Genomic DNA, 21,573 nt, shown 5'->3' on the forward strand with positions numbered 1-21,573 from the left:
GTGCAGGTAAAACTTTGATGGATGTGGAAAGCTCCTTTGGGGCCTTGGATAGAGGTGAGGGAGGAGGTGAGGGAGGAGGTGTGGGCGCAGGTTTTACAGTTCCTGCGGTGGCAGGGGAAAGTGCCAGGATGGGAGGGTGGGTCGTAGGGGGGCGTGGACCTGACCAGGTAGTCACGGAGGGAACGGTCTTTGCGGAAGGCGGAGAGGGGTGGGGAGGGAAATATATCCCTGGTGGTGGGGTCTGTTTGGAGGTGGCGGAAATGTCGGCGGATGATTTGGTTTATGCGAAGGTTGGTAGGGTGGAAGGTGAGCACCAGGGGCGTTCTGTCCTTGTTGCGGTTGGAGGGGTTGGGTCTGAGGGTGGAGGTGCGGGATGTGGATGAGATGCGTTGGAGGGCATCTTTAACCACGTGGGAAGGGAAATTGCGGTCTCTAAAGAAGGAGGCCATCTGGTGTGTTCTATGGTGGAACCGCTCCTCCTGGGAGCAGATACGGCAGAGGCGGAGGAATTGGGAATATGGGATGTACGGCGGAGGCGGAGGAATTGGGAATACGGGATGTACGGCGGAGGCATCAACTTCACCAACACATTCCACTCTGACCTTAAATTTACCTGGACCATCTCTGACACCTCCCTCCCCTTCCTGGACCTCTCCATCTCCATCAGTGACGACCGACTTGATACTGACATCTTCTACAAACCCACCGACTCCCACAGCTACCTGGATTACACCTCTTCCCACCCTACCTCTTGCAAAAATGCCATCCCGTATTCCCAATTCCTCCGCCTCCGCCATATCTGCTCCCAGGAGGAGCGGTTCCACCATAGAACACACCAGATGGCCTCCTTCTTTAGAGACCGCAATTTCCCTTCCCACGTGGTTAAAGATGCCCTCCAACGCATCTCATCCACATCCCGCACCTCCACCCTCAGACCCAACCCCTCCAACCGCAACAAGGACAGAACGCCCCTGGTGCTCACCTTCCACCCTACCAACCTTCGCATAAACCAAATCATCCGCCGACATTTCCGCCACCTCCAAACAGACCCCACCACCAGGGATATATTTCCCTCCCCACCCCTCTCCGCCTTCCGCAAAGACCGTTCCCTCCGTGACCACCTGGTCAGGTCCACGCCCCCCTACGACCCACCCTCCCATCCTGGCACTTTCCCCTGCCACCGCAGGAACTGTAAAACCTGCGCCCACACCTCCTCCCTCACCTCTATCCAAGGCCCCAAAGGAGCTTTCCACATCCATCAAAGTTTTACCTGCACATCCACTAATATCATCTATTGTATCCGTTGCTCCCGATGCGGTCTCCTCTACATTGGGGAGACTGGGCGCCTCCTAGCAGAGCGCTTTAGGGAACATCTCCGAGACACCCGCACCAATCAACCAAATCGCCCAGTGGCTCAACATTTCAACTCCCCCTCCCTCTCTGCCGAGGATATGGAGGTGCTGGGCCTCCTCCACCGCCGCTCCCTCACCACCAGACGCCTGGAGGAAGAACGCCTCATCTTCCGCCTCGGAACACTTCAACCCCAGGGCATCAATGTGGATTTCAACAGTTTCCTCATTTCCCCTTCCCCCACCTCATCCTAGCTTCTAACCTCCAGCAACTCGATCCCCTGACCTGTCCGGACTTGTCCGACCTGACCAGCTCCTTTTCCACCTATCCACTCCACCCTCTCCTCCCTGACCTATCACCTTCATCTCCTTCCCCACTGACCTATTGTACTCTATGCTACTCTCTCCCCACCCCCACCCTCCTCTAGCTTATCTCTCCACGCTTCAGGCTCTCTGCCTTTATTCCTGATGAAGGGCTTTTGCCCGAAACGTCGATTTTGCCTGTCCTCGGATGCTGCCTGAATTGCTGTGCTCTTCCAGCACCACTGATCCCTATCCTCGTACGACCTATTCTCCATTCCAGGCAACATCCTGGTAAATCTCCTCTGCACCCTCTCCAAAGCTTCCACATCTTTCCTAAAATAAGGCGACCAGATCTGCACACAGTACTCCAAATGTGGCCTTACAAAGGTCCTATACAGCTGCAACATCACCTCACAACTCTTGAATTCAATCCCTCTGCTAATGAATGCTAATACACCATAGGCCTTCTTACAAGCTCTATCCACCTGAGTGGCAACTTTCAAAGATCTATGAACACAGACCCCAAGATCCCTCTGCTCCTCCACCTTACTAAGAAACCTATCGTTAACCCTGTATTTCACATCCTTATTTGTCCTTCCAAAATGGACAACCTCACACTTGATAGGGTTGAACTCCATCTGCCACTCCTCAGCCCAGCTCTGCATCATATCATGATACATCGGCATCAGCCAAATGCACGTCACACCAATGAACACTGGTACATGACAAGTATCAGCTTCTAAGAACCCTTACGGCACACTTTCAACATACTTTTGCACTTCAGTGCTGCACCTTTTGCTGCAATGACAATTATCATTGTAATGTTGCAGCAAGGACATTTTGTGGTCTGGGACATGCACCCAGCATTTGAACTGAGTCGACTGCATTTCCAGGCTGTCCACTTATTCTCTTGGTGTTCATTTACTTTGAGAATACCAATTGCTCACAGCATCCCTGCTTTGACTTACAAGGTCAAGCCAGTTGTGGGTATATGAGAGATAATCAAAGTTTGTGAGAAGATTTGTAGCTCGGGTGCTCGTTGTTGTGGTTCTGTTCACCGAGCTGGGAATTTGTGTTGCAGACGTTTCATCCCCTGTCTAGGTGACATCGTCAGTGCTTGGGAGCCTCCTGTGAAGCGCTTCTGTGATCTTTCCTCCGGCATTTGTAGTGGTTTGAATCTGCCACTTCCGGTTGTCAGTTCTAGCTGTCCGTTGCAGTGGTCGGTATATTCGGTCCAGATCGATGTGCTAATTGATTGAACAGATTCAATCAATAAGCACATCGATCTGGACCCAATATACCGACCACTGCAACAGACAGCTGGAACTGACAACCGGAAGTGGCAGATTCAAACCACTACAAATGCCGGAGGAAAGATCACAGAAGCGCTTCACAGGAGGCTCCCAAGCACTGACGATGTCACCTAGACAGGGGACAAAATGTCTGCAACACAAATTCCCAGCTTGGCGAACAGAACCACAACATATGAGAGATAACTTGTTGAAAATAGATTGGGAAATGAGACTGAAGGAAGGCACTGTGGGAATTCAGGAAATTGTCAGGTTTGTCAGCAGGCTTCAGCCAAGTTAGGGAAATAATCCTCAATCAGGGGATCCCAGTGCAGCAAGTCAAGAAAAGCCTCTGACACCAGCTCAGGGGCTTGGACACAGTCAGTCAGCTGATCGGGATAGTCAGAATCAGAGTTTTTCATCATAAGTGTTGGAGAGCCAAATATCGACTGCCCACTGCATGCCTTTACTCTTTCTGTCCTACTGTGGGCTTTTGTCCTCCTGGAATGAAATAAAAAGACACAGGTACAAGGTAGATGAAAGCGTGGCACAGCTGTTACTTTTGATGCATGTGTAAAGTGTCCCAAGCAAGTGAGGAGGCAGCGCAAAGGGCATGTGGAGTTAGTGATGTCGGCAGATGGGGTGAGTGACAATGACTGAGGGAAAATGTTGCAGGCAATAGCGAGTGATAGAGCACGAGCCTTGATGGGAGATGAGTTGAGTAGCAGAGATTGAGTGACTGTGAGATATTGAAAAGAAGATGGTAATTCTTAGTTGGCAGAATAGAAAAGGTCATCAATCTCTTTCCTGTTTTGCTGTATATAGTTCTAGGTGGCTAAATTGCACTGACTTTAGTTGCTACCTTAGACTAGGCTGCCATGGTCACATGTCGTGACATCATCTACCTGTCTGCCTCTGCACGACCATATCCACCAGGACCTCCATATCCCTGTCCACAAAGTGGGGCCTCAATTTTCCCTTCTCTGCACTGCAGGACAACTCCAGGCTAACAGTGCTTGTGTGGGTACACAATGACTTTTTAAAAATAGCTCTGCAAACAGGGCTGTCAGGCTATCCTGGGATTTCCCAGCATTAGTGAATAGCGCCAGCTATAGTGAGTGGTAAAATGGAGCTTGAATTGGATGCTATAGGGGTGGGATAGGTTTGGTAAGATGCAGCGAGAGAACTTTCCAGGCCTCAAAGAAAGAAACCCTCCAGGAAACTCAACAAAACTGACACTTAGCCAAAAAAAGCACAAGATTCAGTTCTCAGTCTTCTGAGCTGTAGGCAGTGTGATAATTCTAGAAACCTATAAGAATGCAGGACATAAAGACATCTTCCAAACAGACAAGGAGTTTTTCTTTCCTCTCAGTTTCAAATTACACTTTCCCCTTCTGATGTGCCTAGAACACCAAGCTTGAAGTAAAGTGGTTTGTATTAAATAATCGGTTATTTTTTAATAAAGTGAGTAGCAGATGCTGATTTTACATGTTTTACTTATTACTTAATAGATAATAAAGGCTGCACACAAGTTGAACATTATGACTCAAGAGTTTACCAATCTTTATTGGTTCTATATAAAGTCTGACCAGACCATAGGACTGCTCTCTCTTAGACAGGTGATGGTTTAACCTAAGAGTCATCCCACCTCAGGCAAAGGGAAAGGATGAGAGGACAGTCTGTCATAGTAATCTCAGTTGAAGTGGGAATTGAAGCCATGCTACTGGCATCTTTCGGCATCACAAATCAGCTGTCCAGTTAACTGAGCTAACTGATACTCTCATGCACAAACAAAACTCTTTGATTTTCTTTATCTGCATAGGACCTTTTCTGCAGAACACGTAATGATTGCAACTTCTGGAAAATATGTAAAACATAGTTTATCTCACTAGATTAAGCTGTGATCATTCATCACTGGCACAAAGAGTTCAAATTCAGAGTGATAAGAGGGAAACCTCTTCATCTGCTACATATCTCAAAAAAAATGTTTTTGGAGCAATCTCGGTGCTCTCATAGGTTTGGAACCGCAGCACAAACTGTTCTTAATCACCACCTGCCCTTAACAGAACAAAATTACAGAGCATATATTAAGCTAGCTGCTGTGGGAGATGGAAAAGCATTACATGTTTGCAGGAGTGATCATTCTTTTGATGCTGGTGATGAGAACGTTGGGAGTTAATTCTTCCTGCAGCTGCTGGACTCTTGGAACGAGAACTATGTTCCATTCCTTTGTAGTAACATCTCTTAGAACAATTAAAAAAAACTAGAACTTTTTTTGTGACTTTCACTCATTGCATTATACTGGTGAAAAAGTAGAAAAAGCTGTCAGGTTAATGTTTACGTACTTGTTCAGATGTGGGTTCTAATAGCCGAGAGAGTGTTGACAGTATGCTCACTAAAAGCTGTGCTTCCTTGCTGTTAAAATCTTCTTCATCCCCACTCAGTTGTGTCATAAGGGATCTCTGACAGCAAATGGATCAGAACAAACATCTCTTAATGTGAACAATAGAGGAGTACTGCATGCACATAATCAGAAACATAAAACATATTTCTTGTAGACTGCTGCAGGCATTCAGTTAATGATAGTGAAAGACCATCAGCTCTGTTTTAAAAGCAGTACCAAGCATAAGAAACTTACCTGGAACTGTCTGATGTGGAAGGCTGCTTTCTCTGTAACATTGATGTCCTCCTGTTCTCCTTCACCATCACTCACCACATCTAAAAATATAACACACAAATATTTACCACCATTTTTCTCTTCTGAAGAGTTAGCATTTCCACAGGCACCTTTCCATATTCGACAGTCTTCAAAGAATCTGATGGATGCATCAAGTACTCACAGATCAGTTAGTTTTGGTAAGCTGCAAAGTAACAATGATTCCCCCAAATCTCCCAGGAGAAGTAGGGTTCAGGTTGGATAAAAAGTAAAACTATTCATCTCTCTTCGATCAAGTAGGTTGACTGCAGGACAGTTCCCTCCACATTGTTCCAATAGCATGCTTCAGTCTCAAGCACAGAAGAACCCCCGCCCCCCCCACCCCAGCACTGCATTCTTGTTCATTAAAAGGGAGATTCAATTTAGTCTTGTACCTATTGGTATTTGGACCCCATCCTTGCTTCTTCTGTTTTTTTTTTTTAAATTCCTGCTCATATCCCACACCATTTCTAATTATCCAACCTTAGTTTATACAAAACGAGCTCCAATTTTCTTTCTTCCCGGAGAGAAGAAAGGATACTGCAAGAAGTAGTAAAGGCAAATATCAACTTGTTCTGGATAGTGGCTTAAAATCAGTGTTTCCTTTCACATCAGTGGCCAGAATTTTAGGGTTCAGTGTGAGAAGAGAAGGAAAGGAAAAATATATCAAACCAACACAATTGTTCCAATGTTCTTACATATTAGAAATCACAAAGCTTTATGTGCATGAAAGGCATTTCAAATGGGACTGTTAAAGATTAGCAATCAACAACAAAATTGAATAAAATGAGGCAGATGTTTTTTCAGCAATTTTGTTCATGGTCTAATTTTTGAAGTGGCTCAAATACACAGACTATGAAATTCATATTTGTGCTATTTCTGGGTTATTGAAATTATATACTCAACAATTACCGAATTGAGAATAGTATGGAAGTGTTTCCGACAGCCGTAACTGGCACTTTTGACCAGAATTCAAAGTGAAGTTTCCTTTCTCACATAACCAAGTTTTAGTTCATAACCAAAAGATATAGGAGGAGAATTAAGCAATTCAGCCCATCAAGCCTGCTCCACCATTCAAGCATGGCCAATATGGTTCTCAATCCCATTCTGCTGCCTTCTCCCCTTACTTATCAAGAACCTATCCATCTCTGACTGAAAGACACTCAATGTTTTAGCCTCCACAGCCTCTGCGGCAATGTGTTCTGTTGATTCACCACCGTCGCTGAAGAAATTTCTCCTCACCCCAGCTCTAAAGAGTTGCCCCTTTACCTGATGCTATACTGTCAGGTCTGAGTCTCTCCTACTAGTGGAAACATCTTTTTCACATCTATTCTATCCAGGCCTCTCAGTATTTTATAGGTTTATTTAATGGGACACACAGCCCGATGAAATTGGTAAAAATAGGCCACCAAACAGGTAATTTAGGAACAGGAAAACATTACACATTTACAAGCACTTCTATGGAATCACAGTAAACAACTACAGTGTATTTACAACTTTAAAAGAAGTCAGGAGAGCTCGACAAAAAGAACGAACTCACACTTATGCAGAATCTTGTATGAATCAAATTTCGCAAGGTATTAACCTAACAAATTATTCTGAAATGCTGTCACTATAGCCATTCTGTGAACAAGATGCCAAAAACAGCAATTAGATTAATAATCTGTTGAGCATTTTCGATAGTGTTAAGTGTTGGTTGAGGGACGAAACTGATCAAGACAATTCCCTGATCTTCTTTCTTTTTAATGCAGCCATGGAATGTTCCTGACTATCTGCTGTGTTAACAGTGTTTTGATTTAACATTTTATCTAAAACACAGTATTACACAGAAGTGTTATTTAGATTATATGATCGAATATAGTGTAGATGTATAAGTTTCTAGTACAGAGGAGAGACCATTTTCAATTGAACCAAGTGAAAAATACAACACTTTTGAATTAATCAAAGCTGAATGCTGATGTTTCAGACATTTTAACATTAATGAGCCATTTCATAAATGAAATATTAAGCATATTCCACTGGGATACAACATTAAAAGAACCTGACTGGATGTTGAAGGCTCATGACATTCTAATTTGGGTGATTCAATCAGTCTCACTCAATATTTGAAAGCTGTAATCCATGTGCAACCTATGATATTCTCCTCACATGTCAAGCAATTTAAATCATGCCAACTAACCTACTGCACTGAAGAACTGTGAGATCTTGTTCTGATATCTGTGCTGCACCATGTTAAATATGCGTAGTAATCCCTCCAGACACAGTAACGAAATAGTCCTTCCTTTCTCTTTCTTTCCAGATTCCTCCACTGCTGATGGGATCGAAGTGTATCTCCACAGCAGAACACTGGAAAACAACAAATAGATGTTGGCGATGATACGAATCGCTTTAGAACTCAACAAACAAAATTTTTTAATTTGCTTGTATCAGCTATGAATTTATAGAATCGATTACCTAGTAGACAATCGAAAAGTATATTTAATTCTCAATAAGATCAGAAAGTGCAAGAATTACATAACATGCCTAGCAGCATTTAGGAGAGAAAAATAAGTACATTTTAGGTGCAATCCTCAAATGGAATCTACCGCAGCAAAACCTCTTTTCCCTTCCAAATGTTAGCTGAACTGCTGTGCGCTTGCTGGATTCTCTGTTTTTATTTGAGACTTATAATATCCATTGCTTTTCCTGTCTTTAACACTGGTAGAAATTAAAGAATTTTGACAAGATAATTCTAATATTTTGAAATACTTAATACATTATGATGTGATATGTTTTTGTAAATGTACGAATATGTTGTCTTACCGAGTGATCTCACATAGATACTTGAATATTTTCTCAGCATTTTGGCCATCTGGTCCATCTGTCTGCCCTGTCTCCTCAAGTTGTTGTATTTTCTGCAAGGCCACACTTACTGCATAACGCATAAATTCATTACTTGAACGCAGCACAGACAAACTCTCTTCATGGCTCTGAGCATTATCCCTTGAAGAAGTGAGGAATAGGTAATCACTTCTTTTAGAAAGTTATAACACATTTTGTCAATTCAAACTTTTATGACCGACATTCATAGATTTTAAAGACAGAAGTATCAAAGGATTTGTGGCAAAGACAGGTTCTTGGAGTTGACACACAGATCAGCCATTATCTATCTGAAAGATGAAACATAGTTGTGGGGCTGATTAAATAAACCCTGTACCAATTTTGCAGACTTTTGTCAAAGATTGGTAGATATCATAAACACCGAAAGAAGTTTTGAGATGAAAAACAAAAACAGATTAATTTCTGATGCTCCAGCACTATCCTTACAGACCCTTGCAATGCTACAAATGACCTTCACACCTTTGAGTAGTACACCGAGAAAGTATAGTTAGCCCAGATTCCTCTTTCTGATCACCACCTGTAAACAGTGAAAGCTGGAAACTGAACACATGATGCCAATCAAATATAGGATCTGTCTGTAACCCCTCCATTGATGAGCAGTCTTACTACCTCAGCTCACAAAATACAAATGGTCATTTAAGCAAAGTTCAAGAGGGCTAACGCACACGTAAATCCCGACAAAGGCCACAGCCTTTGGGACATGAAAGGAAGCTGATTGGAACAACCTGGAATACTTACAGCTCTTCAAATTTATAAATTGCAATGAGAGAGAGTCAAGTTGCTGTGTACACACAGATTATCCTTTCCTTTCAGCAACTTGCTGAGAGAAACAATAGCTTTAATAACTATTTTTCTAAAGAAGTGAATGACATATTTCAATTGAAAAGAAAATTGTCCTGCTAGCACAAGAACCAGGGAGCTGGGACATCAGTGAAATATTTGGAGATAAAAGCCTTTTCATATCAAATACAGTAAGCTGCACTCAGAGGCATCTTCACATTTTCTAAATATAGGCAACAAAATCGTGACTTGTAGGATTTTAACAAAATGGGAGTTAAAAAAAATGATACAGATGTATTTGCAGTAATATGAATAAAAATGGTGGACATGTACAGATTGAATAGCATCCAAAAGAAAGACACATTTTCAGATTGAGCTCTCCCATTATATTTTCTTCTTCTGAAATGCTAATGAACCTGATATGCATCTTCAATGTTTTCAGATTTCCAACTTTCCTTTTCTTCCCCCCAAATTATTCTTCAGCGTCAGAATTTCTACACCAGTATATTGATTAAGATTTGCCTTTCAATCAAAAGTAACATAATTGAGATTTTTTTCAAAGCACACATAGACTACGTTTATGGACACCACTGCATCAGTTCCAAATATTCAGGTTTCACAAAGCCAGTAGCAGCATCAAAATAACTTCTAAATTTAGTAGTCAATGGCAAGTTCACTTAATTGCATCAACAACTAACACCATTAATGCTGTATCAAATTTTAAAAAAGTGGAGATGCTTCTTACTTGCACTAAAAACAGAGAAGGAAGAACTCAACAAAAGTGCTTATAATTTGCTCCTTCTAAAAAAAAAACCATGAAATTTGTGTATTTTCTGGTAGTCTTACCTGTTAAACTACGTAACAGACAATTCACTTTAAAAATTTGGGGAGGCGGTGATACGGTGATGATAGCACTGGACCATAATCCAGAATGCCAGACTATTATTCCGAGGACATGGGTGGAAATGCCACCACGGCAAATAGTAAAACTTGAATTCAATTAAAAACTTGGGATATAAAAAAGCTCCTAAAGGCGACCACTTCGACTGTCATAAATAAAACTCAGCTGGTTCCTTAATGTCTTTTAGGGAAGGAACTTTGCTCACCTTATCTGGTTTGACTTACATGTGACACCAGACCCACAACAGCGTAGTGGGCTCTTAACTGCTGCCTGACCAAATAGTATGTGCAATAAATGTTGACCTTGCCAATCACAACCAAATGCCATGAATAAATTTTAAAAAGCTACATTTGTGAAGCACACCAAGATACTTCTAATGGTAGGGTTCAAATCAGCAGGCAAGTCTTTAATACCTGAAAAGTGCAGTCAGTAAGCAGGAGACAAAACTGAAGCTGAGAAGACTCCTGGCAGTTTTATTTGATGAGGGTGACTTGCCTTTCCCAGATTTCTCTTTCAATAGGTCTGAAAGCTTGTGGTAACGGTTGAAAAGGCTTATGATGTTTTCAAATTGATTCAGGCTACAAAAAGATGGAAATAATTTCAATCTTTTCCCATATTAAACATAATTTACGAGTTAAACAATTTAAAATACCCAAGAAGGGATTATACAAGAGGTTTGGGAGACAATAAAGCTTTAAACATTTACTCAGACAACACAGAAAGAAGAAATATTCTTCCTTGTCAGACATGCTAAAAGTTTGCTCCTCTGCAATTTTACTGTAAAGTATAGTTGGTGTAAACAGATATGAATCAATTGTTAAAGTGTGCAACTGTAGAACTGCCTGAGCCAGTGTATAAGATAAACATAGAGAAATCAACCAACTACCATACTGCAGAATCATAATGCCACATTTTAATAAGGAGGATCTCAATTCCATTTAAATTTTCCTGTAATCCTTTCCCCAAGTAGAAATTAGGGCCCCTCAAAGATTAGATTTCTTACAGTATGGAGACATGCCCTTCGGCCCAACAAGTCCACACCGACCCTCCGAAGGGTAACCCACCCAGACCCATTCCCCCGAATGATGCACCTAACACAATGGGCAATTTAGCATGGCCAATTCACCTGACCTGCACATCTTTGGATTGTGGGAGGAAACCGGAGCACCCGGGGGAAACCCACGCAGACACGGGGAGAAGGTGCAAACTCCACATAGTCACCCGAGGCGGGAATTGTCCCTGGCGCTGTGAGGCAGCAGTGCTAACTGCTGGGCCACTGTGGCCATAAGATCAGCAAGGCGGCCTTTATGTAGAGCCGCAGGAGATGGGGGAGATACTAAACGAGTATTTTGCATCAGTGTTTCCTGTGGAAAAGGATACAGAAGATATAGAATATAGGGAAATATATGGTGACATCTTGAAAAATGCCCATATTTCAGACGAGGATGTACTGGATGTCTTGAAATGCAGAAAAGTGGATAAATCCCCAGGACCTGATTAGGTGTACCCTAGAACTCTGTGGGAAGCTGGGGAAGTGACTGCCGGGCCCCTTGCTGAGATTTTTGTATCATTGATAGTAACAGGTGAGGTGCCGGAAGACTGGAGGTTGGCTAACATGGTGCCACTGTTTAAGGGCGGTAAGGACAAGTCAAGGAATTATAGACCAGTGAGCCGAACATCAGTGGTGGGCAAGTTCTTGGAGGGAATCCTGTATTTGGAATGGCAAGGACTGATTAGGGATAGTTAACATGGCTTTGTGCGTGGGAAATCACGTCTCACAAACATGATTGAGCTTTTTGAAGAAGTAACAAAGACGATTGATGAGGACAGAGCAGTGGATGTGATCTATCTGGACTTCAGTAAGGCCAATCAAGTCTACGCCGACTCTCTGAAGAGCAACCCGCCCAGACTCCACCGGCCTACATTTATCCCTGACTAACACTATGGGCAACTTAACATGGCCAATTCACCTAACTTGCACATCTTTGAACTGCGGGAGGAAACCGGAGTACCGGGAGAAAACACCTGGAGAATGTGCAAGCTCCACACAGACAGTCGTCAGAGGCAGGAATTGAACCCGGGCCCCTGGCGCTGTGAGGCAGCAGTGCTAACCACTCAGCCACCGTGCTGCTCCCCAAGAGAATACCTACCATGTGGAAGCAGAGTCTAGATCAGAGTGGTGCTAGAAAAGCACAGCAAGTCAGGCAGCATCTGAGGAGAAGGAGAAATCAATGCTTTGGACAAAAGCTCTTCATCAGGAATAGAGGCAGGGTGCCTGCAGAGTGGAGAGCTCTCATTTATCTTTCCACTTTGCAGGCACCCTATTCCTGAGAAAGGGCTTTTGCACGAAAGGTCGATTTTCCTTCTCCTCGGATGCTGACTGACCTGCTGTGCTTTTCCAGCACCACTCTAGTCTAGACTCTGATTTCCAGCATCTGCAGCCCTTGTTTTTATCATGTGGAAGCAGGCCATTCAGCCCAACAATTCCACCCCAACTCTCCAATGAGCATCCCACCCAGGCTCAGTGCCCTTACCTTATTTCTATAACCCTGCATTTCCCATGATTAATCCACCTAACCTGTAGACTGGGCAATTTAGTATGACCAATCCACCTAACCTGCACATCTTTGGACACGGGGAGAACATGCAAAGTCCACACAGACAGCCACCAGAGGCTGGAATCGAACCTGGGTCCCTGGTGCTGTGAGGCAGCAGTGCTAACCACTGAGCCATTGTCTGGCCATATTGTAGGCATCAGCAGGCTTTTGGAAAATTAATTGGTGGCATGTAAGCATCTCTGGCAATACCAGCATTTGTTGCCCACTTGAACTTCTGCCGTCCTTGTGTTTTATGCATCAAACAGTGTTTTTAGGTGGAGGAGATATCAATGAATTGTTACAAGATATCAATGAATTGTGTAAACCATAGACAGTTTCCCCATCCTTAGCTTGCAGATGTTGGGGCCCATCACCACCAATTCTGAGAGGCAGATTCATTAAAAACAGACCAATAAACAAATCTGGTACCTTTCTACTCTAAACAGCTCAGTATCATGTCATAGACAATATTTACTAATGGAGACTTTCTGAACATTCTGATGATACACAAATTATTTAAAAGATCAAACAACAGAAAGCTACATGCTGATTTGTAGGATTAAGGAACAATCTACTATCAACACTGAAATTCAAAGTATTTCACAGAATGTAGAAGCATGGTGTGTTATGTTAGAACAGTATAAATCATTAGTTAGGCCACAACTAGAGTATTGCTGACAATTCTGAGCAGTGCATTACAAGAAGAGTATGATTATTCTAAAGTGGGAACAGAGGAGATTTACAAAGATTAGGCCAGCAATGAATAATCTTAGTTATGAGGCAAGATTGAACAGGTTGGGACTCTTTTTTTTGAACACAGAAAGCAGAAGAGAGATTTAAATTAGGTGTATAAAATAATGAAGAACCTAGAATGAGTGGATTGCAGAAAGGTGAATGACTGGGCCATATGTTAAGTTATTTGAGGGAGAAATAAAAAAAATTATCCATAGCCTGGTGAGGGTCTGGAACTCTGTCTGGAAGGGTGGTAGTGGCAGAAAGCATAAATGCATTTTGAAAATTATTCTGATATGCATCTGAGTGTTGCAACCTACTGAGCTACAAACTAAGAGCTGGGAAGTCGGATCTTTTTGGCTAGAATGGACACGGTACGCTAAATCTCCTTAAATGTTGTCACTTTTTTCTCTGCAAATACAGTCTTAAACACTTGTACATTGTACAAAACATACAAAAACATTCTGTAATGTGCACTTTGGCGGTTTAATTGCTTTATAATCTGGTCAAAATTTATAAAATGACACATTTGTATTCATGCTTCACAAAGGTTATTGAGCTCAATATAAAGGAGTCCCTTTCATAGAACTCACCGTACTTCTCAATCCCTCCTCTCTAGATGCAAAACTCTGTGCCGTCTGAAGTTCCATTTCAGGACTTGACAAATCAACTTAGTCTGAAATTTCATTGCACTGCTCAGGCAGTATTGCATTCTTAGTGTTACCTTTGGGAGAAATGATAAGCCATTGCTCACTCCCTCCACTCCACTAGTTCAGGTTTTTTCTCCCGGAGTGATGTACCAAAGGTACATCAATTGATTATTCAAGGGATTCTAAAAATTTGCAAAACATCTGTCACCTTTGTCTACAGCTTCTATATTTCAAACTAATTAACAATATGGTAGCACTGTATTATACTTTTCAGAAATACAGTGGAGTATTTAAGTACAGTACCTGTAGTTGCTCGTTATGAAATTATGCTCCATCAAAACTTCATAGACTCCCAATACCAGGGCAGCATAGATGTTATTTTTAATGCCAACATTGGACATTAGTGAAAAATCTGCTGATTTATCCTAAAAATGGGAAAATAAAAAGCATTTGTTGATATTTTGCATAAGAAATTACAGGCAAAATTAAAACACATAGAACTGGAAGCATTCTCCAAAAATTATTAGAAAATTGGTTTGGAAATAGAAGATTATGAAATGGAATAGGCATTCTCAGATTGGATGGAGTGACAATGGTAGTCCCTATCTCTACATGTGACCAAGATTTAATAACAAAATCATGCATATCTAAGTTTGCAGATGAAAAAAGCTCGGAACATAGTAAATTGTGAAGAAGGGGAAGAGAAATTAGAAATGAACATACATAAATGTCAGCTGCATCAACGTGACAAAGCATAGTGGTGGGGTGGGAAGAAGAGGAGGACAGTGATAGAGTGGTAAGGAAAGGAGTTTCAGGACTTTAACACTGTCACAAAGAAGGCAAGGAGATATAGTTCTATGTCAGGATGATGTGTGGCTTGAATAGGAACTTGCAACTGGTGATGTTCCTTTATAGCTGCTGCCCTTATCCTTCTAAGTGGTAGACACCATGGGTTTGGAAGGTGAAGTTGAATGAACGATGGAAGGTTGTTGCAATGCAACTTATAGATGGTACACACTGCTGTTTCTATGCATTATTGATTGAGGGAGTGAATGTTTAAGGTGTTGGATGATGTCAAGTACCTGCTGTGCCTTGGGTAATGTTCTACTTCTCAAGTGCTGTTAGAGCTGCAGTCAGGACAAACAAGTGGTCAGTATTTGTACCTTGTAGAGGGTGGACAGGCTTTGGGGAGTCGGGCGTGGAGTTCCTCACTGCAGAATTCCTTGCACCAAAAGCAAGCTTGTACTGTCATTGAATTAAAACAATCAAAGGCTAATGGGAGGTACAGACTTTGAAGAGGCATTGCTACTGGAATGACAGACAAGATCTCAAATTGAAAACGTGTTCAGTTTTGGATGTCTTGGCATTGAAAGATTCAGACATTGAAGAAAGGACTGTATTGATTTTTTTGATATTTTAACAGGAAATCAGGGACTGAGTTATATTGTGAGACTGAATAAATACAGATAATATTTCCTGGAGGTGATGAGGTTAACCAGTGTTTAATCAAAATAATTAAAATATTAAGTTGAACTGACAGTGCACATAGGAAACAACTTTTCTACTCTGGGAATCCAGAACAATCTTAAAATTTGAACTGCACCAGAAGCGAATTCTGGAGCCTTATTACACTGTATTTTGTAGACAAAACTTTAATGAAGTGCTTAAAATAGAAGTTGATAATTCATAGGTATTTATGACATAAAGTATATATTTTGCAATAAACATCTGGGAAGTAAGGGACATAAAATGAGAGAGAATTGGCATTAAAAAGGCAGTTGTCAGGGTTAATGATTGAGTTGTCTACTCCTGTTCAGACTTATATATAGGTAGCATCGATCGGCTGCTCATCAGAAGTCACAGCATGAACTGGAAATTTACCAGGTAATATTTATCTGTATGGATAAATGTAAATGGGTCAAATAATATTTGCTTTGGAAATTGAATTTTTTTTTGAAAAAGGAGCTTTATTAAATAAAGAAGAATGAAGGGAGATCAAATTGAGGTATTCAAGATGATAAAAAGATGTGAAGCCGATGCTTCCTTTTGTGGGTCATTCTAGGACAAGAGGTGATAGTCTTAAGATAAGGGGCAGCAAATCTAAAATAGAGTGGAGGAGGAACTACTTCTCCCAAAGAGTTATGATTCTCTGGAATTCACTACTCCAGAGTGCAGTGGATGCTGGGACTGTGAGTAAATTCAAGGAGGAGTTAGACAGAGTTTTAATTGGTAATGGGTTGAAGGGATATGGAGAGAAGGCAAGAAAATGGGGGTGAGGAGCACATCTGGCGAAAGTGAGGACTGCAGACGCTGGAGATTAGTGTCAAGATTAGAGTAGTGCTGGAAAATCACAGCAGGTCAGACAGCATCCGAGGAGCAGGAAAATTGACATTTCGGGCAAAAGCCCTTCATCTAGAGTAGCATATCAGCCATAATTGAATGGCGGAGCAGACTCAATGGCCAAATGATCCTATATCTTGTGAACTTATGAATAAATGTGTGTAGAAACTATAATAGGGATTCCCTCAATTGATCCACTAGCACATCAATGCATAACAAACCTGTGTAAATCAACTAACTTCAAGGTTCATTTTTGTTTTGCTTCAGTCTGAATTAGATTGTACATTCACAAATCTAGACTTCGAACAATTGGAAAACGTTGATCCAGATTATAAAATGCATCTCATAATTGCTACAATTTGATGGTCCATCAAGATATCTGATCAAACACAGGTTCAACAGAAACTGATTTAAAATAGGGTGAAATGGGAAGTTAATGATATTCTACATAATCTAACTGCACATTTCAAGCAAGAAATTCAGCCCAAATAACTGTTACAAATATTCAAGGTAATGAAGAGGAACCAAATGAAATGTGAACGCAGTGCACTAAAACTTGTAAACGTTACCAGTTCAAAGTCTTCCAGTTCACTCTTAATCATTCTTCGAGTGATTGAATCCAGTTGTTTTTCCAAGTCATGTTGAAAACTATCTTCATCATCGTCATCATCAATATCATTGTCATGGCGACGGTGTGATAAGGACTGTTTATACCAGGCCAAGCAATTCTGGATACAAGACAGAAGATGTGCCTTTTCCCAAAAGGAAAATATCAGAATTGGTTAACTACTGGGGTGACAGGAAATGAATCAAATCTTTAAAAATACATTTGAATTTAATTTATAAAAACTCCACGTCACATTTTTCAGGAAAATACCAATTATATGCTTAAAAGAGAACTTATGAAAAGTTATAATACAAAAGTCGATGGAGAAAATCAGCAGGCCTGGCAGCATTTATGGACAAAAGTTACATTTCAGGTCCAGTGACCCTTCTTCATTTCATTTAGAATAGAATAACCTTTATTGTCACCTGCACTCGAATGTGTGCAGTGAAAAGTTTGAAATGTCGCCTCTTTGCGCCATCTTAAATACAGGGTCTTTCAGTGTTGTTACTGAATTGCAATAGATAAAAAAGGCTAGCATAAGAATACAGAGTTTAAAAAGTCCAGAATGATAATAAAAAGTGTCTTTAAAGTATTCAAGTTTTAGTCCTCCTTTCACTCCATGCCTGCTAGTTTTCAGAATACGAGGCCTTGTTGTCTCTATGCACTGTCCTCCATGACTCACTCCCCTGGCCAGCCACGCTCGCTCTGCACCTGTTTCAGGCTCTAGACCACAACTTGCTTCCGGGACTCAGCCCGCGATCACTGTGCTCCGCCTCTGGCTTGCGACTCACTTCCAGGACTCAGCCCACGATCACTGTGCTCTGCCTCTGGCCTGTGACTCAGCCCACGATCACTGTGATCCACCTCTGACCTGCGACTCATCTCCTGCGCCAAGCTGGACTCGGACTCTGTTCTCCATTTCCTCCAGCTGGCGAATTTAAGAAATTAAAAGTGGGGCAGAGGCAAAAGAAATACTGCAGCTGGACGGAAAAAATGAGAAAAGGAACTGGCGATCAGGGGAGCTCCAGTTGGAGTGTCATACTCTGCCGTCATCTTAATGTGAAAAGCAGCGACTGTTTTTCAGACAAACATTAAAGCTCATTTGCTGGTAGCAAAGTTTCAAGGACTGCATTTAAATGTTAATCAACTAATCTTTTCAATAGTACTCTTTGAGGCAGAAATAACAAAGGACATTCGGTTCATTTACAAACTTCAATGGGATCTTAAACTTCAACCTAAGCAACATCAACAACAGGGTGTTACCACTGACAAGAAACTGAACTGGATTAGGTATATAAATACTTTGGCCACAAGAGCAGGTCAGAGGCTAAGAATCCTGCAGCGAGTAACTCACCCCTTAACTCTCCAGAGACTGTTCAGCATCTACAAAGCACAAGTCAAGTCTGTGCGCAAACAAGACCCCAACCTTCCTGTAGTCAGTCATTTTAACTGTGTCTTGCTCGCATGCCCGTCCTCAGCATGCTGCAGTGTTCCAGTGAATCCCAGAGCAAACTGGAGGAACAACATCTCATCTCCAGGCTAGGCACTTTACAGTCTTCTGGACTTAATATTGAGCTCAACACCTTCAAATTATGAACTAACTCCCATTTCATCCCTTTCTTTTAGCTTTAGTTGTTACATTCTCTGTCACTATATCCATCCCACAATACCCAACCCCCAACCCAGTGGCACTGTCTACTCTTTCAAGTATGTCAGGCAGCATCTGAGGAGCAGGAGAGTCGACCTTTCCAGTATAAGCTCTTCATCAGGAATGTGGGGCTGGAAAAGCACAGCGGGTCAGGCAGCACCTGAGGAGCAGGAGAGTCGACATTACGAGCATAACCTCTTTATCAGGAATGCTCCTTGGATGCTGCCTGACCAGCTGTGCTTTTCAAGCCCCACATTCCTGATGAAGAGCTTATACTGGAAACGTCAACTCTCCTGCTCCTCAGATGCTGCCTGTGCTTTTCCAGGGCCACACTTTTTGACTCTGATATCCAGCAGCTGTAGTCCTCACTTTCTCCTGCTCTTTCAAGTTTGGCAGTTCGACACATCATTGGATAAAAGCAAATTACTGCAGATGCTGGAATCTGAAACCAAAAGAGAAAATGCTGGAAAATTTCAGCACGTCTGGCAGCATCTGTAAGGACAGAAAAGAGCTGACATTTCGAGTCTAACTGACCCTTTGTCAAAGCCCTGCCAGCTTTGACAAAGGATCAGTTGGACTCGAAACGTCAGCTCTTTTCTCTCCTTACAGATGCTGCCAGACCTGCTGAGATTTTCCAGCATTTTCTCTCTTTGGGTTCGACACACCATTATTTTGCCATTCTCACATTCTGATCACTTAATCTGAACTTTCAACATCTTTTCTCCATTAGCACTTTATACCCGAACACTCCTGTCCCCCCAACTATAATATGATTGCCAATCCTCCATTCTGATGAATAGTCATCTAGACTTGAAAGGTTGGCTTGCTCTCTCTCCCTGGATGCTGTCTACCTGCTGTGATCGCCAGCATTTGTTGTTTTCAGTACAAATCAGGGGTGTGATAGACTACTCTCCATTTTTTCAGATGAGAGCAGCTGCAACAACATTATAACATATGATACCAGGACAGTATAGCCTACTTGACTGGCATCACATCCAACATCTTCAACATCCACCAACAACTACAGTAATAGCAGTGCGTACCACCTACGAAATGGACTACAGAAATTCACCAAAGCAGCATGGATGAGTTGGATCAAAGGGTCAGTTTCTGTGCTGTATAATGTTATGACTCCTTCGGCAGTACCTTCCAACCTAGAGCCACTACCATCTATAAAGACAAGGGTAGCTGAAACATGGGATCATCTGCAAGTGCCTTTCCAAGCCAACTACCATCCTAACTTCAAATTATATTGCCGTTCCTTCACTGTCCCTGTATCAAATTCCTGAAACTCCCTCCCTAACAGAATTGTAGGTGCAGTTACACCAAATGACTTGCAGTGGTTCAGGAAGGCTGTACGCCATCACCTTGTTAACAGCCATTAGGGATGTGTAGTAAATGCTGGCCATGCTAGTGAGGCCCTCATTCCTGAATGAATTAAAAAAAGCTCACTCACTGGAACAAGCAGAAAATGCTTCAATTTGCTACATAACCAAGAGTGATAATGTAATACTCTCTCATTAAAGCATGAGGGAAGCCAGCCTAAATTAATGTCGAAACACAAAGCCTCTTGAATTACAGGCCTGCCAACTGACCCTACAAATGTGAAAAATCGTGATTACTGTACAAGACACTTTCCTACAGTACATACTTAAATGAGTACACTCACTTGTTTCTTTTTCTTTCTGTACCTGTCATCAAGTTTCTTGGTTGGATATAAATATAATGCATTAGTGCTGCCTCATTAAACAAGCAACCAATGGTTCAATTTTCACATGTAAGATTTGACAGCCAGCAGAAAATGATTGAACCCAGGTTACTTAGCAATGGGCTCAGCCATGTGTTGTCTTCAACAGGCATCTCCACATGCCTTTTACAACTGGGGATGAATGGTGGTGAGTCACTGGATCAGAATCAAATATCCTGTTAAATTCCTCTTTTCTCTACTTCAGGAAAACAGAGGTCAGCTGTAGCATCCTTACCACTTTCAACTTAGGCCAGCAGACTTGGACTGAGAGCAGATCTTGGAACCTTCCAGATATATATGGCTCATCCTACACAGAGGTTAACTTAGCTCATGCATCAGATTAGCATTTTACTCAACCTTTGGGTACAAAATCACGCAAATCTTCACAGTCCAACAAAGCCATTTCTCAATGCATCAGTAAAATACATAAATTCTTAAGTTTAATCATAAATGATTTGATTACCAGGGGCTCCTGGAGATAGATCTGGCTTCCCTGAGTAGTAATACATCCTTCCAGCTTGAGAGGTGGTAGTAGGTCCTCCTCCACTTCATAAAATCGTTTTAGCTGAGGAATGATCAGAAATGTTATAGCAGTACATGTTAGTTTTTAGGTAATGATTGATGTCATGTTACCCTATCATTTAGTAATCAAGATAACGGTTGAATGCAAAGGCAGCATCATATGCAATTGAATATGGAACATTTTCAAATGTGCTAGAGTGCCTACAATTTGAAATTGTAACTGGAGAGACCTGTGGTTGGTGTGAGAATTGGAGAATTAAATACCATTAGTGCAACAATAGGCATTTTTGGATGTTGGAACAATCTATAATGAGAGCTGTCACACACATCTCATCCATGTTTCATCTGAGCTGGGAGTATTTAATGAAAGTGTAGGAGGATTTCTACTCTGCATCCAGCCCAGCTGTACCTTAATATTGTGCACCTGATCTGGAAACTTCTCCAAATCCCAGCATTGCTTTCTTTCATTTACAAGTGGTCTAGTTATAATTCACACCAGCGCACACTATTATGTCCCAACATGTGTTTTTAAT

At 41.8% G+C, this 21,573-nt stretch overlaps 1 protein-coding gene across 7 annotated transcripts in view; it reads right to left on the reverse strand.

Annotated features, from left to right (window-relative positions):
- fanci (FA complementation group I) overlaps positions 1-21,573 on the reverse strand; it is an 87,445-nt gene that overhangs the window by 31,324 nt on the left and 34,548 nt on the right. For all 7 annotated transcript variants that reach the window (XR_015753797.1, XM_087981295.1, XM_087981298.1 and 4 more), the window contains exons 21-28: positions 20,982-21,083; positions 17,086-17,268; positions 14,480-14,601; positions 10,611-10,775; positions 8,439-8,618; positions 7,816-7,982; positions 5,580-5,659; positions 5,287-5,403 (exon numbers count right to left, since the gene is read on the reverse strand). Coding sequence is in view for 6 of the 7 variants with exons in the window: in XM_087981295.1 (XP_087837421.1) it covers positions 5,287-5,403; positions 5,580-5,659; positions 7,816-7,982; positions 8,439-8,618; positions 10,611-10,775; positions 14,480-14,601; positions 17,086-17,268; positions 20,982-21,083 (1,116 nt within the window). In the remaining variant the exon portion in view is untranslated. The remainder of the gene's footprint in view (positions 1-5,286; positions 5,404-5,579; positions 5,660-7,815; positions 7,983-8,438; positions 8,619-10,610; positions 10,776-14,479; positions 14,602-17,085; positions 17,269-20,981; positions 21,084-21,573) is intronic.

Source organism: Chiloscyllium plagiosum, unplaced genomic scaffold, assembly GCF_037043375.1.
Source record: "Chiloscyllium plagiosum isolate Xiang-an unplaced genomic scaffold, Cpla_swu_hap1 HiC_scaffold_39, whole genome shotgun sequence".
NCBI lineage: Eukaryota > Metazoa > Chordata > Chondrichthyes > Orectolobiformes > Hemiscylliidae > Chiloscyllium > Chiloscyllium plagiosum.